This window comes from Mandrillus leucophaeus, unplaced genomic scaffold (genome assembly GCF_000951045.1).
Source record: "Mandrillus leucophaeus isolate KB7577 unplaced genomic scaffold, Mleu.le_1.0 Scaffold208, whole genome shotgun sequence".
Taxonomy (NCBI): Eukaryota; Metazoa; Chordata; class Mammalia; order Primates; family Cercopithecidae; genus Mandrillus; species Mandrillus leucophaeus.
The window spans coordinates 1,641,763-1,657,026 of record NW_012102121.1 but is presented as its reverse complement, the minus strand read 5'-3'; the positions used below and the strand labels follow the sequence as shown (position 1 = coordinate 1,657,026).

Below are 15,264 nucleotides of genomic sequence, written 5' to 3'. Positions count from 1 at the left end.
GTATGTCTTAAAAATTGTATGTTGCAGGCATTCACTTAGTACAGATCATTGATAAAAATGAGACTTTTATTAGTAGCTATCCAAAGACTGAAGCGTCAGAAAGCTATAGAGTATGCAGAACTTTTGCTGCTTGATAAAATGAAAAGATGAAAGCAGAGAGGCCAAATGGTATAGTGCAGAGAGCTGTGATTATGAGATGAGGAGGCCTGGGTTCTAGATGAGCTTTGCTATTAATTACCTTTGTGACCATAGACAAATCACTTGATATGTTGGGATCAAGCTATTTTGAACTTCAACTAGTACATACTAAAATAGTTAAATGTAGTTAAAATGCAATAGATATTAAATCATAGGTTTATTCACTGATACTTGAGAAACCTGCATTTTGCCTAGTCTGTGATTGTTCTAGTGATGAAAACACTAAGTAACAAGTATCCCTTGCTAATGATGATAAACTGAAGAGTTTCTTTCATCATTACTTCAAGCATAGCACCGTGTTGAAGATCCTTGAGAAAATAATATGTCTAGGAGTGTGTTTTGTGATAGTAGCAGAATTCCACTAGTAAGACTTTAGGGTGTTATGTAACTTAGTACGTATATGGAATGATTTTTTTTTTTCTTTTTTTGGTGGGGAGAGAGGGTCTCTCTCTGTCTCCTGTGCTATAGTACAGTGGCACAATCATGGCTTATTGCAGCCTTCACCTCCAGGGCTGAAGCGATCCTCCTACCACCACGCTCATTTAAATTTTTGTAAAGATGAGGTCTCACTATATTGCCCAGGCTTGTCTCGAACTTCTGGGCTCAAGTGATCCTCTCATCTCTGCCTCCCAAAGTGTTGATTATAGGCATGAGCTGCTGCGGCTGGCCTTTGAAGTGTTCTAATCCAAATGGTGAAAGCCAATATGTGGAATATTGTCCCTGACAAAAAATTTGTATTGGATTTTCCATGAATGGTGACCATGTACTCATATAGTTCCACCTCATATTTAAGTTTAGGAATCCTGTGTCCTTGAATTAAATTTGATTATTCAGATACCTGATCTTGGGTATTCTGAGAATGTTGGTACGTATGTATGTGCTGCTGATTAATGATCTGCTCCTTGGTCAACTTGGAGGAAGATTGATTTTTAGTTAAATTCTACCAGTGTTAGTGAAAGGACATGCATGGAATGGCCACAAAAAAAATAAAACGTGTCTTCATTGTAAACTCAGGGTCTAGAAGAGGCTATCTTCATGTAGAAGGATTATGTAATTCTGTATTTGTATAGAAGAGTCTTAATATTAACATCAAGTGCCAGTTTTTGGTTGCCTCTAACCATTTTCTGATATATTCACTAGCTTATGGAAGTGACAGGGAAAAATCAGGATGAATGCATAGTGGCCCTACATGATTGTAATGGAGATGTGAACAAAGCTATCAATATATTGCTGGAAGGGAATTCAGACACAGTAAGTATTATTAATTGATTTGCATTGTTTACATTTGTCTACAATTCCATAGCACATTTTCAACTTCACCTTGGTTGGGGGTGGGGATGGAATGGATTATGGTGCCATTCCATATTTGTTTTAAGTTCCAGAAAGAACGATTACCTGAAAAGACTGTTTTTGGTATGTATGGTTTCTTCATGAAGTCATAGAATCTGAAGACTTGAAGGAGAACTTGGTGATCTACTCCAGCCTTACAGTTTCCAAAAATCTCTGGACCTGTGTGTATTTTCACCACCCTCACCTGAAAAGCATCTCTTGGCTCTGTTGCTTATGTTTCTTCATCTCAGTCCTCACCTCTAATTACTTCTTACATCTCTAGCATAACAGAAAACCAGGATTGCTGGTATATGTATTTGCTTATGTGGAATATTAAGTTTTCTTTATTTTTTATTTTGTTTTGTTTTATTTTATTTAATTTTAATTTTTTTTTTTTCTTTTTTTTTTTTGAGACGGAGTCTTACTCTGTCGCCCAGGCTGGAGTGCAGTGGCGGGATCTCGGCTCACTGCAAGCTCCGCCTCCCGGGTTGACGCCATTCTCCTGCGTCAGCCTCCCGAGTAGCTGGGACTACAGGCGCCCGCCACCTCGCCCGGCTAGTTTTTTTTGTATTTTTTTAGTAGAGACGGGGTTTCACCATGTTAGCCAGGATGGTCTCGATCTCCTGACCTCGTGATCCGCCCGTCTCGGCCTCCCAAAGTGCTGGGATTACAGGCTTGAGCCACCGCGCCCGGCCTTTAATTTTATTTTTTTGAGACAGAGTCTCACTCTGTCACCCAGGCTGGAGTGCAGTGGCTTGATCTCGGATCACTGCAAGCTCCGCCTCCTGGGTTCACACCATTCTCCTGCCTCAGCGTCCCACGTAGCTGGGACTACAGATACCCGCCACCTCGCCCGGTTAAGTTTTTTGTATTTTTAGTAGAGACGGGGTTTCACTGTGTTAGCCATGATGGTCTCGATCTCCTGACCTCGCGATCTGCCCACCGGCCTCCCAAAGTGCTGAGATTGCAGGTGTGAGCCACCACACCTGGCCTTTTTTTTTTTTTTGGAATATTGGGTTAAGTTTGGTGAGCTTGCAGGCTCATGAGCTCAGGCCTTGGATTTTAAGAAGGATGCAGCTAAAGCTACACCAGGCACTTGTCAGCCCTAAAACTATGCTCTCTGTGTGTATGTATTTATATTTAAATATTATATAATATAGTTTATATGTATATATATTTATTTATTTTTATTTTTATTTTTTGAGACGGAACTCCACTCTGCCATCCAGGCTGGAGTGCAGTAGTGCGATCTTGACTCACTACAACCTTCGTCTCCTGGGTTCAAGTGATTCTTTTGCCCCGGCCTCCCAGGTAGCTAGTACTACAGACATGCGCCACCACATCTGGCTAATTTTGTGTTTTTGGTAGAGACGGGGTTTTTCCATGTTGGTCAGACTGATCTCGAACTCCTGACCTCAGGTGATCCACCCGCCTCGGCCTCCCAAAGTGTTGGGATTACAGGTGTGAGCCACCACACCTGGCCTGTGTTTATATTTCTTAAATTGAGGAAACTATTTTAGAGTAGATTAAAACAAATAATGGCTCACCTAAAAGAGGATACAAAGATGAACACATCAATAACTGCTTTTCCTTGGAAAATTTAAAACAAACAAACTGACCGTGTCAGTGTTCAGATTTAATTGAAGTCTCATTTTAGGGTCATGCTGCATTAGGTACAAGAAATACAAAACTGAACTGTGAGAAACTGAAAGCTAAAATGACTGTATTTTTAGTTGATGTGAAACAAAGAGAATGAATTCTTTTACAGTAAAAATTAACTAATGTGGAAAAGATTTCACTGTTTGAGTGTAGCAGTAATTGTTGGTAAAATTCCATGTAAGAGAACACTGATACACAAGACAAGCCACTAAATTTGTGATTTTTTTGGGGAGGAAAACCATGTTAAATGATAAATTAAAATTTTGAATAATTTTGGTTTACTGACTTGGGAATAAGTATCCTGGGTTTTGCAAAATATGGAGGATCTGTTTACCTTATTGCTAATGGATACAGCAGAGCATGGCTTTCAGTTATTTTCAAAGTGAACTGAAGAGCCTAACTGCCCTCTTCGTTTAATAAAAAAAAAGAAAAAGAAAAAGAAAAATCTTTGGGAATAAACAAAATAATCCAAATTGTTCACTGGAGGGGATCTTTTTGGATCTTTTTATGGCACAGGTAAGTCCGGACACTAATTTTTGTTGCCTTTCCTTTAGCTGCAGCAGATTTAATTCCTTTTCTCTGGTAGTTAGGTGAATTTTTAAGTCTTAAATGTCCAGTTTTCTCTTTCTGTTTTGAGTTTTAACACCCCCTCCTCATTTGGGACAGAACCTGAAGGAGGTGCTTCTAGGCTATGTATTAGAAAGTAAGGCTGACTGGGCGCGGTGGCTCACACCTGTAATCCCAGCACTTTGGGAAGCCGAGGTGGGTGGATCACAAGGTCAGGAGTTCGAGACCAGCCTGGCCAACATGGCAAAACGCCATGTCTACTAAAGATACAGAAAATTAGCCATGTGTGGTGGTAGGTGCCTGTAATCCCAGCCTCTCAGGCAACTGAGGCAGGAGAATCGCTTGAACCCAGGAAGCGGAGGTTGCAGTGAGTCGAGATCGCGGCATTGCACTCCAGCCCGGGCGACAGTGCGAGACTCGGTCTCAAAAAAAAAAAAAAAAAGTAAAGCTGAATTTTTCGTGAATGTCTTTTTGGTTACCTCTTGAACAATTTTATAGTGTGGGCTATATCTGACTTTTGTTTTCTTCAAAGATAAGAAAATAGATGAAGTTCTGACTATAGTTGTGAAAGAATACACTTGTTCGGGGCTGAGTGGGCTGTGGGGGAAATACAGAAGTAGAGGGAAAGTCTTTGTTTTAGTTGTTTGGTGTTTTGGGGTTTTTTTATTAAGACAGGGTCTCACTCCATTGCCCAGGTTAGAGTAGAGTGGTGCCATCATGGTTCACTGCAGCCTCGACCTCCCGGGCTTACGCCATCCTCCAGCCTGCCGAGTAGCCGAGACCACAGGCACATGCCACTACACTTGGCTAATTATTTTTATATTTTGTAGAGATAGAGTCTCTCTGTGTTTCTATGTTGCTCAGGCTGGAGGAAGTCTTTGAAACCCTGGTTTGTTGAGGACCATTCTCTGGTACATCTTGTCTCTCATACTGTTTGCCTCATCTCTTACCTGGTTGCCGTCTGCAGCACCCATGGCTAAATGGCTTTGATTATCTTCCCTTGACTGAGATAGAGTTAATTGGAGTAGAGTTGACAGAATATAAACACTGTGATGTTGCTAGGAGCAAGAGCATGAAGGCAAACGATTCTAACCTTCCTCTGTGCCAAAGTCTTCTGAAACAAAATTATCACTTGGAAAAGGTATTAAGTGGAATCGTCCGTGATATTTTTAAGGATAAGTTTATTTTTTCTTATGTAAGTATGTCTGTCACAAAGGAAGATATTGAACACAAGTACTGAACTTTTTGTTTCATCATAATGTTTGGTTGGTGTGACAAAATTGTTTTAAAGTATTAGTCTCTTGCATTAATGTACTTACTGTTTTTAGTAAGTTGTTTGTGTTGGTAGTTTTTGGCAAAGGCAAAGTGGTGGGAGAGTAATTTTTGAACTAGCTGGCTTTGAAGACTGCTGTTCTGATTATTACATGGTGACTGGGAGGACCTCTCCTCTTTTTCTTCAGACCCATTCTACAAGTAGCAAAATACCGATAACAGAGGTTGCCAGAAATTCTCTTGGAAATCCTCTATAATTACTTGGTTGACTTTTCAAAGTATGCATGTGTGCATGCTTTGCAGACTTCTGCAAAATACACAGTAATCTTTTTAGCAGTTACTATGGTATTGTAAAGATTGCTTCTTAAAGGTTCTTTTCCCTATTTGCCACCCTCAAATAAGTTGTCTTTGTAGATCTCATAAACCAAGACTTTGCTTGAGGGGCAGCAGGATGGGGAGGGTGTCTTTTTTTTATTTTTATTTTTTTTGAGATGGAGTCTTGCTCTGTCACCCAGGCTGGAGTGCATTGGCATGATCTCAGCTCACTGCAACCTCAACCTCTGCCTCCCAGGTTCAAGCAGTTCTCCTGCCTCAGCCTCCTGAGTAGCTGGGAATTACAGACGTCTGCCACCATGCCTGGCTAATTTTTTTTTTTTTTTTTTGAGATGGAGTTTTGCTCTTGTTGCCCAGGCTGGAGTATAATATCTTGGCTCACCGCAACCTTCTGCCTCCCGGGTTCAAGCGATTCTCCCACTTCAGCCTCCCAAGTAGCTGGGATCACAGGCATGCGCCACCACGCCCGGCTAATTTTGTATTTTTAGTAGAGATGGGATTTCTCCATGTTGGTCACGCTGGTCTTGAATTCCCGACCTCAAGTGATCTGCCCGCCTCAGTCTCCCAAAGTGCTGGGATTACAGGCATGAGCCACTGCGCTTGGCTGCTAATTTTTGTATGTTTAGTAAAGATGGAGTTTCACTATGTTGGCCAGGTCGGTCTGGAACTCCTGACCTCATGATCTGCCCACCTTGGGCTCCCAAAGTGCCGGGATTACAGGTGTGAGCCACTGTGCCTGGCCAGGGTATCATTTGCTATATGAAGTGGGGTAAAGTGTTTCTCAGGTGTTCTACAAAGACAGTTGGCCCCTTTATAAAGATAGAGTACCTTTAGGCGAGGCTGTGTAAAGATATACATTGCGTATACATAACACTTTATGCCAACTCTTCTGGGATGATTTTTCCAGGACCTCTTTAATTTACTTTTTGTATTATAACCTAAGAGGACTGGATTTTGTTTTACACAGTTGTCTCGTCTTTTCATATTAGCAAACATAATAAATTGAGTTTGTGCAGTATGGGCATTATTTTCTCTGGCATAGATAAGCTTTATTGTTTAATTAGAAAGTAATTACAGAAAAATATAAGGTTACATCAAATTAAACATCCTCACTTAGATAATGACTTATACCACTTCCTTTAGTAAGTACATAGGCTTCTATTTGAACTAAAAAATGTAATTCTATATGCCGTTTGCTGATAGCTTGCTTTTTCTATCAAGGACCTCTTCCTGTATGTACCTATATAACTGGTAAAATGGCTGTGTACTGCCCCATTTATGGATACGCTAGACTACTTAGTCTCCTGAACTTGATATTTTGGGAATCCCCCTCTCCTCCTTTTATGCTGTTGATCATTTTGTCCGCATGTAAATGTTTGAACAATTATTACGTTGTTGTAATTGAGACAGAGTCTCGCTCTGTCACCCAAGCTGGAGAGAAGTGGTATGATCTTGGCTCACTGAAGCCTCCACCTCCTAGGATCAAGCCTTCCAGGTTCAAGTGATTCTCCTGCCTCACCCTCCCGAGTAGCTGGGATTACAGGTGCCTGCCACCACTCCCAGCTAATTTTTATATTTTTAGTAGAGATGGAGTTTCACCATGTTGGCCAGGATAGTCTCCAACTCCTGGCCTCAAGTGATCTCCCTGCCTTGGACTCCCAACGTGCTGGGATTACAGGCATGAGCCAGTGTGCTTGGACACATTATTTTGTCTGAATAAGGGCCTAGAAGTAGAATTGCTGGGTTGAAAGAGTATGCACCAAATAAAATTTGGGTACTAGGCCAAGCGCAGTGGCTTACGCCTGTAATACCAGTACTTTGGGAGGCCAAGGTAGGTGGATCACCTGACGTCAGCAGTTCGACAGCAGCCTGGCCAACATGGTGAAACCCCGTCTCTACTAAAATTACAAAAATTCGCTGGGTGTGGTGGTGTATGCCTGTAATCCAAGCTACTCAGTAGGCTGAGACAGGAGTTATTACTTGTTCCCAGGAGGTGGAGGTTGCAGTGAGCCGAGATCGCGCCATTGCACTCCAGTCTGGGTGACAGAGTGAGACTCTGTCTCAAAAAAAATAAAATTTTGAGGTACTATTGCTAAGTAACCTTCTAGAAAAGTTAAAATAGATGCATGCTCACCAGAACTGTATGATAATACCTGATTGTGTCACCTTAACTATCAGGTGTCAGTATATTCAATCTTCATTATCAAAACTTAGAGGTGGAAAATAATTTATATCTTGTTCATATCCATTTTATATCTAATTAAATATGTGAGTTCATCAGAACTTTGCAGAAGACCAAATATTCCATTTCAAAAAAGTGTTTGGAAGTTAGCTTCCACTGTTATGGAAATAATTCAGCTTATCACCCAAATTTTAGTTTATTAATTTCCAGTGCTAATGTTTAGTTTGGATATACAATGTCAAATTTTGTTTTTTCATAAGATTTTTAAAAAGCATAAAATAGTTGCTACTCTTAATTTTGGATGGAGTCATTTCAAATCCCTTCTGAAATAAGGCAGATTATGAATAAGTAAATAGAAACTATTGGGCTAATTTTAGGATTTCTCTGTAACTACCCTGCTTGATAATTTTTATATCCACTTATAGTCAAGAATGTAGTATCTTTCTTTTCTCAGCAATTTGTATGTATATGATATGATTAGGTTTGGTATCACCATTCGGGAAGAGGTGGAGAAGGGAGGTTATATAAATTATTTGACTTCTCACTAGAATAATTCTTTGGAGGTTAAAATTTTAAGTACTTTTAAAATTTTTAAAAAGCCCACCAAAACCAAGCTAAAATTTTACTTATCTGCCATTACATTGTTTTAGATAATTAGTTTGAATAATGGAACAGGCAAGGTTGTATTCCTGGAGCTTTTGGGGCATCATTCTAAGTAATTTTGTGGTCTTTGAATTAATACGTAGATTTAAGGCCTAATAGAGAGATAACTGAGGTGGTGTAGAATAGGAGCTTGGGGAAATGACATTTACTGTATTCCTAAATTTGCATAGGAAAGGGCTGTATGTTGGGAAAATGTACAGTGTTTTGTCAGGTCAGCTAATAGCTGTAATTATTTAGCAACAGGAGCTTAGCAAGAAGATTGTTATCTTTATCATCAAGAAAGTAGAACTATATGGAAATAAATGATAAGCAGGTGAGCTGCAAGCTGTGGGTAGTTAGATTTGAAAGATACATGCATATGCTGGGCGCGGTGGCCCACGCCTGTAATCCCAGCATTTTGGGAGGCCGAGGAGGGCGGATCACGAGGTCAGGAGATCGAGACCATCGTGGCTAACACGGTGAAACCCTGTTTCCACTAAAAATACAAAAAATTAGCTGGGCGTTGTGGCGGGCACCTGTAGTCCCAGCTACTCGGGAGGCTGAGGCAGGAGAATGGCGTGAACTTGGGAGGCGGAGCTTGCAGTGAGCCGAGATCACACCACTGCACTCCAGCCTGGGCAACAGAGCGAGACTCCATCTCAAAAAAATAATAATAATAATAAAAGAAGAAAGATACATGCATGTGCCCTTGATAATTATACACACTTGGAATGATAAATGATTAACAGCCGTTCTCTCTGATAGACTTCATGGGAGACCGTAGGGGGGAAGAAAAAGAATTTTGCAAAAGAAAATTCAGAAAACAAAGAGAATAGAGAGAAGAAAAGCGAGAAAGAGTCAAGTCGTGGACGTGGAAACAACAACCGGAAAGGAAGAGGTGGCAATCGTGGCAGAGAATGTAAGTACAGACTTTCTCCTCAGTTTTTTCTCTTCTCTTCTTTCGTCTCGAGTGACCCTCCTGTCTCGGCCTCCCAAAGTGTTGGAATTACAGGCATGAGCCACTGCGCTCAGCTTTCTCAAATTTTTTCTTAGGAGTTTCCTTACATTCTGAACAACTGAAAGATTAGTCCATAGCATGCTCATAAATTTGTTTCCTCAATGCAGAATTTGTTCTAATAGTTAACACTAGAAATGAGTGGCACCTGAGTAGTTTCATAAGAGCCTCCCATGTGGTTTCATATCAACACTGACCTGGGCTATAGGCAGGTGGTTGTGTAGTGTGTCTTATGACTGCCTTCTGTTATAAGGCAGACACATTCGTTAATTTTAGAATTGTGTGTGTGTGGCAAAGAAGGGGCCAGGGGTCATTTACTTACAGGTAGATAAAGCTGTTTTTTTCTTCTCCATTTATAGAGACTCATGGTATAGACAAGAGTTAGATTAAGAGAAAAGTTGCTGAATAGGCAGGATTTCTCATAGGCAGACAAGAGTTAGATTAAGAGAAAAGTTGCTGAATAGGCAGGATTTCTCATAGGCAGACAAGAGTTAGATTAAGAGAAAAGTTGCTGAATAGGCAGGATTTCTCATAGGCAGGTCTCATTTCCATTAGACCTAGGTTTTCTAGGTTTTGTCACTGTTTATGCAAAACAACCCTGTCTGCTCTGGCAGTGTGTCAGTGTAGCTAAGTTATGAAAGAATAAAATGTAAATATTCAACATATCACTCTAGAGACTCTTGCTGTCTCATATATTCCACCGATATTTATTGAGTATCTACTATGTAGTGGATACTTTTATAGGCATGCAGCATTGAATAAAATAGGTAAAATCTTTGCCCTTCTAAAACTTATATTTTAAAGAAGGTCAAATGGGATGTAACAATAAAGGATAAAATATTTTATATTAATATATTTTAATGGTGTTATGTAGAAATTATGTTATAGGGAAAGACAAAGGCAGAAAGAGAGATGCAAATTATGGGAAGAGGTCTGGCAAATGTAAGTGGGTTGCCAAGGAAAGCCTCACTGGAATTTATGTAAGTCAACCTCTGACAGAGGTGAGGGGAGCAAGCCATTCCAATATCGTTTATGAAATTTCTGTATTATATAGAGCTATTAATGCCAATATAGGGATGAGAAAAAGAAAAGACTGCGAGTTGGCATCTTCCAGTTAGTATTCTAGAAAAACCCAATTCTAACACTTTAGTTTTTCTAAGAACTCAGTGTTTCCTTGGTATTACTATTTTGCTATTCTGTGCCTTTCCAGACTTTGAACGTAACTAATGATCAAATTCTGTGATATATTAACATAGTTGCATAATGGAGGTAGTTTTTTTGAAGCAAAAACTTCACAGCAAGTCCACAAAGAAGAAAGAAAAATCAATATGTTATTTTAATTTGTTTTCAGAATTTTCATGTGAATTAAGGAAGATGTGATTTCTTTTTCTCTCTTTTTTTTTTTTTTTTTTTTTTAACTTCTTTTTTTGAGACAAGGTCTCACTCTTCCACCCAGGCTGAAGTGCAGTGGCGTGATCACAGCTCACTGCAGCCTTGACCTCCCTGGGCTCAGGTGATCCTCCCACCTCAGCCTCCTGAGTAGCTGGGACTACTAGCTGCACGCCATCACAACCATGCCTGGCTGATTTTCATATTTTTTTGTATTTTATATGTTGTATTTTTACTGAGACAGAGTGTTGCTCACTTGCCCAGACTGGAGTGCAGTGAGGAGATCTCGGCTCACTGCAACCTCTGCCTATTGGGTCCAAGCAATCTCCTGCCTTAGCCTCTCGAGTAGCTGGAACTATAGGTACACGCCACCACACCCGGCTAATTTTTATATTTTTCGGTAGAGATGAGGTTTCCTTGTGTTAGCCAGGCTGGTCTCAAACTCCTGGCCTCAAGTGATCCGCCTGCCTCAGCCTCCCAAAGTGCTGGGATTATAGGTATGAGCCATTGCGCCTGGCCAATTTTTGTATTTTTTTTGTATGTCGCCCAGGCTGGTCTCAAGCTCTTGAGCTCAAGAGATCTGCCCCCCTCAGCTGGAAATTACAAGTGCTAGAATTACAAGTGTAAGCCACTGTGCCTGACCTCATTCAGTTTTTAAGTCACTTATGTTTTTGTTTTTCCTGTTTCTGAACCCGTTGTTTAAATTGTAGCCTGTTTGTCATTCCTTCTTTGCCTTTAATAGGTGCTTGGTAAGGTTACGTACAAGAGGTTTGGAAATGGAAATTTGATTTTTCTGCTCTTTTCCCCCTAGTTAGAGGTGAAGAAAATGGAATTGATTGCAATCAAGTGGACAAACCTTCAGATCGTGGCAAGCGAGCCCGAGGTAGAGGTAAGCTAGAGTAAGAGAGAAGAAAATGCTTTCAATTAGGAGGAAGAAGCAGGCTGTTGCTTTGCTGGACTCTGACTAGGGATAGCAGTGTGTTCTGAAAGAATGGCAGGTCGTCTTAAAATCTGATCATTTGTTTACTGATGCCCGTAAATGAACTATTTTGTGTTACGTAGTTTTGAAGAAACCAAAGGGTTGTTTTTGGATGAGCTGAGAAAGCCCTTTCTATGAATAATTTAAAACTTAAAGCTCTAACCAAAAGCATTGACAAATTATAATTGTATTACATTTGGAATACAATGCAATAGGGTTTTTAAAACCTTACTTTAAAAATACTTTATTGCTAAAAAAGGCTATGTTCATTTGAGCCTTCAGTGAGTTGTAGTCTTTTTGCTGTAGTCCTCACTTCCAGCTATTTTGAAGTATATAATACGTAATTGTTAAGTAGTCACCTTACTTTACTGTTGAACATTAGAACTTACTCCCTTTTTTTGGGACAGGGTCTTACTCTGTCACCCAGGCTGGAGTGCAGTGGCACCATCTCAGCTAACTGCAACCTCTCCCTCCTGGGCTCAAATAATCCTTCCACTTACCCTCCTGAGTATCTGGGACTATAGGTGCATTCCACCATGCCCTGCTAATTTTTGTATTTTTGATAGACATAGGGTTTTACCATGTTGACCAGTCTGGTCTCAAACTCCTGGCCTCAAGTGATCCAGCCGCCTAATCCTCCCAAAGTGGTGGGATTACAGGCATGAGCCACCGAGCACGGCCTAGAATTTATTCCTTCTGTGTTTTAACCTATCCACCAATCTCTCTTTATTCCCCACCCTCTATACCCATCACCTTCTCTCCCTCTGGTAACTATCTTTCCACTCTTTACCTGCATGAGATAACTTTTTTAGCTCCCATGTGAGTGAGTACGTGTGATATTTGTCTTTCTGTGTCTGGTTTATTTTATTTAATACAGTGTCTTCCAGGTCCATTCATGTTGCTCCAGAGGACATCATTTCATTCTTTTATGACTGAATAGTATTCCAACGTGTAAATTTATCACTTTTTGAAATCCATTCATCTGTTGATGAACACTTAGGTTGATTCTCTGTATTTGTGAATATTGTGAATAGTGTTTCACTTCAAAATAGCTAGAAGTGAGGACTTGAAAAGTTCTCAACACATAGAAATGATAAACGTTCATAGTAACGGATACCCTAAATACCACAACTTGATAATTATGTATTCTCTGCATGTAGCAAAGTACCACATGTACCCCATAAATGTGTTTAAATATTATGTATCAGTAAAAAGTTAAAAATTTAGAAAGAAGAGAAATTGCCACAGCCACCCCAACCTGGCAACTATGAAGCACTATTGGTTTCCTTTTCTTTGTATAAATATCCAGTAATGGGATTGGTGGATCATATGGTAATTCAATTTTTTGTTTTTAATAAATCTCCATACTGTTTTCCAAAATGGCTGCACCAGTTTATATTCCCACCAGTAGTGTATGAGAGTTCCCTTTTCCCTGTGTCTTCACCAGCATCTGTTTAATTTGCTTAATTAATTAGATGTAGTGGCATGATCATAACTCACTGCAGTCTTGAACTCCTGGTTTCAGGCAATCTTCCTGTCTCAGCCACCTCAGTAGTTGGGATTACAGGCTACTTTTTGTCTTTTTGATAGATGATACCTCATTGTGGTTTTCTTTGTATTTTTTTGATGTTTAATGATGAACATTTTTTGTGTACGTTTTGGCCATTTGTGTATTGTTTTTTTAGATCCTTTGTCTACTGTTTGTTTTTTTTTTTTCTTAAGAGACAGTATCTCACTCTTGCCCAGCCTGGAGTGCGGTGACATGATCTTAACTTACTGCAACCTCGAAATCCTGGGCTCAAGTGATTCCTACACCTTACCCTCCTGAGCAGCTGGGGCTATAGGCACGAGCCCCACCATGCCTGGCTAATTTTTTGTATTTTTAGTAGAGATGGGGTTTCACTGGTTACACATTTTATTTATTTATTTACTTATTTAGAGACAGAGTCTCGCTCTGTCTCAAGGCTGGAGTGCACTGGTGCAATCTCAGCTCACTGCAACCTCTGCCTCCAGGATTCAAGCGATTCTCCTGCCTCAGCCTCCCATGTAGCTGGGACTACAGGCTCAGCTAATTTTTGTATTTTTAAATGGAGATGGGGTTTCACCATGTTGGCCAGGATGGTCTCGATCTCTGGACCTAGTGATCCGCCCGCCTCGGCCTCCCAAAGTGCTGGGATTATAGGCGTAAGCCCCCGCGCCCAACCTATTTTCATTTTTATTGTTTATTTTTTATTTTTTATTTATTTTTATTTTTGAAACGGGAGTTTCGCTCTTGTTGCCCTGGCTGGAGTGCAATGCAATGGTGGGATCTTGGCTCATCACAACCTCCGCCCCCTGGGTTCAAGCAATTCTTTTGCCTGAGCCTCCCGAGTAGCTGGAATAACAGGCATGCGCCACCATGCCCAGCTAATTTTGTGTTTTCAGTAGAGTAGGGTTTCTCCATGTAGGTCAGCCTTAAATGTGTATTTAAGTTACTTTTCTTCTTTTGTATGTTTCTTTATCTCGTGTATTGATACATGGTTTAGTAGCTTATATGTATTATTTTGGTCTTTTCTTCTGGTGAGATTGAGTCAAGTAAGGTAGTGAACTATTGTTTATTTTTTTAGAGACAGGGTCTCGCTCTGTTGCCCATCCTGGAGTACGGTGGCATGATCATAGCTCACTGCAACCTCCAACTCTTATGCTCAAGCAATACTCCTGCCTTAGCCTCCTGAGTAGATAGGACTGCAGGTGCACATCACAATGCCCAGCTAATTTTTTTTCTTTTTCTTTTATTGATTTATTGATTGATTGATTGAGACGGAGTCTCGCTCTGTCACCCAGATTGGAGTGCAGTGATGCACTCTCAGCTCAGTGCAAGCTTCGCCTCCCGAGTTCACGCCATTCTCCTGCCTCAGCCTCCCGAGTAATTGGGACTACAGGCGCCCACCACCATGCCTGGCTAATTTTATGTATTTTTAATAGAGACGGGGTTTCACCATGTTAGCCAGGATGGTCTCGATCTCCTGACCTCGTGATCCGCCCGCCCCGGCCTCCCAAAGTGTTGGGATTACAGGTGTGAGCCATGCGCCTGGCTATGCCCAGCTAATTTTTAAAAGCATTTTTGTAGAGATAGGTCTCCCTGTGTTGCCCAGGCTGGTCTTGAACTCCTGACTCCAAGCAGTCCTCCTCCCTTGGCCTCCTAAAGCAGGGGGATTACAGGCACGAGCCACTGCACCTGGCTGCTAATGAATTACACTTGAAGTTACAGGGTTTGGTTTCCTTCTGGATGGAAGAAAAATAATGCAAAAAAGGCAACAATAGTTTATTCTGTAACCTTTCTCACTGCTTTATCTTACTGTTTTGTATTTAGTAACTCAGATTAGTTCCTCTACTTTTTTTTTTTTTTTTTTTTTTTTTTTTTTTTTGAGATGGAGTCTCGCTCTGTTGCCCAGGCTGGAGTGCAGTGGCACAATCTCGGCTCATTACAAGCTCCCCCTCCTGGGTTCACACCATTCTCCTGGCTCAGGCTCCTGAGTAGTTGGGACTATAAGTACCCACCACCATGCCTGGCTAATTTTTTGTATTTTTAGTAGAGACAGGGTTTCACCGCGTTAGCCAGGATGGTCTCGATCTCCTGACCTCGTGATCCTCCCGTGATCCTCCCAAAGTGCTGGGATTACAGGCGTGAGCCACTGCTCCTGGCCATATATCAGTCTT

The 15,264-nt window shown here is 40.8% G+C and overlaps 1 protein-coding gene across 1 annotated transcript in view; it reads left to right on the top strand.

Annotated features, from left to right (window-relative positions):
* UBAP2 (ubiquitin associated protein 2) overlaps positions 1-15,264 on the top strand; it is a 147,688-nt gene that overhangs the window by 69,211 nt on the left and 63,213 nt on the right. The window contains exons 4-6 of the mRNA XM_011980029.1: positions 1,339-1,449; positions 8,948-9,101; positions 11,398-11,475. Coding sequence (XP_011835419.1) covers positions 1,339-1,449; positions 8,948-9,101; positions 11,398-11,475 — 343 coding nt within the window. The remainder of the gene's footprint in view (positions 1-1,338; positions 1,450-8,947; positions 9,102-11,397; positions 11,476-15,264) is intronic.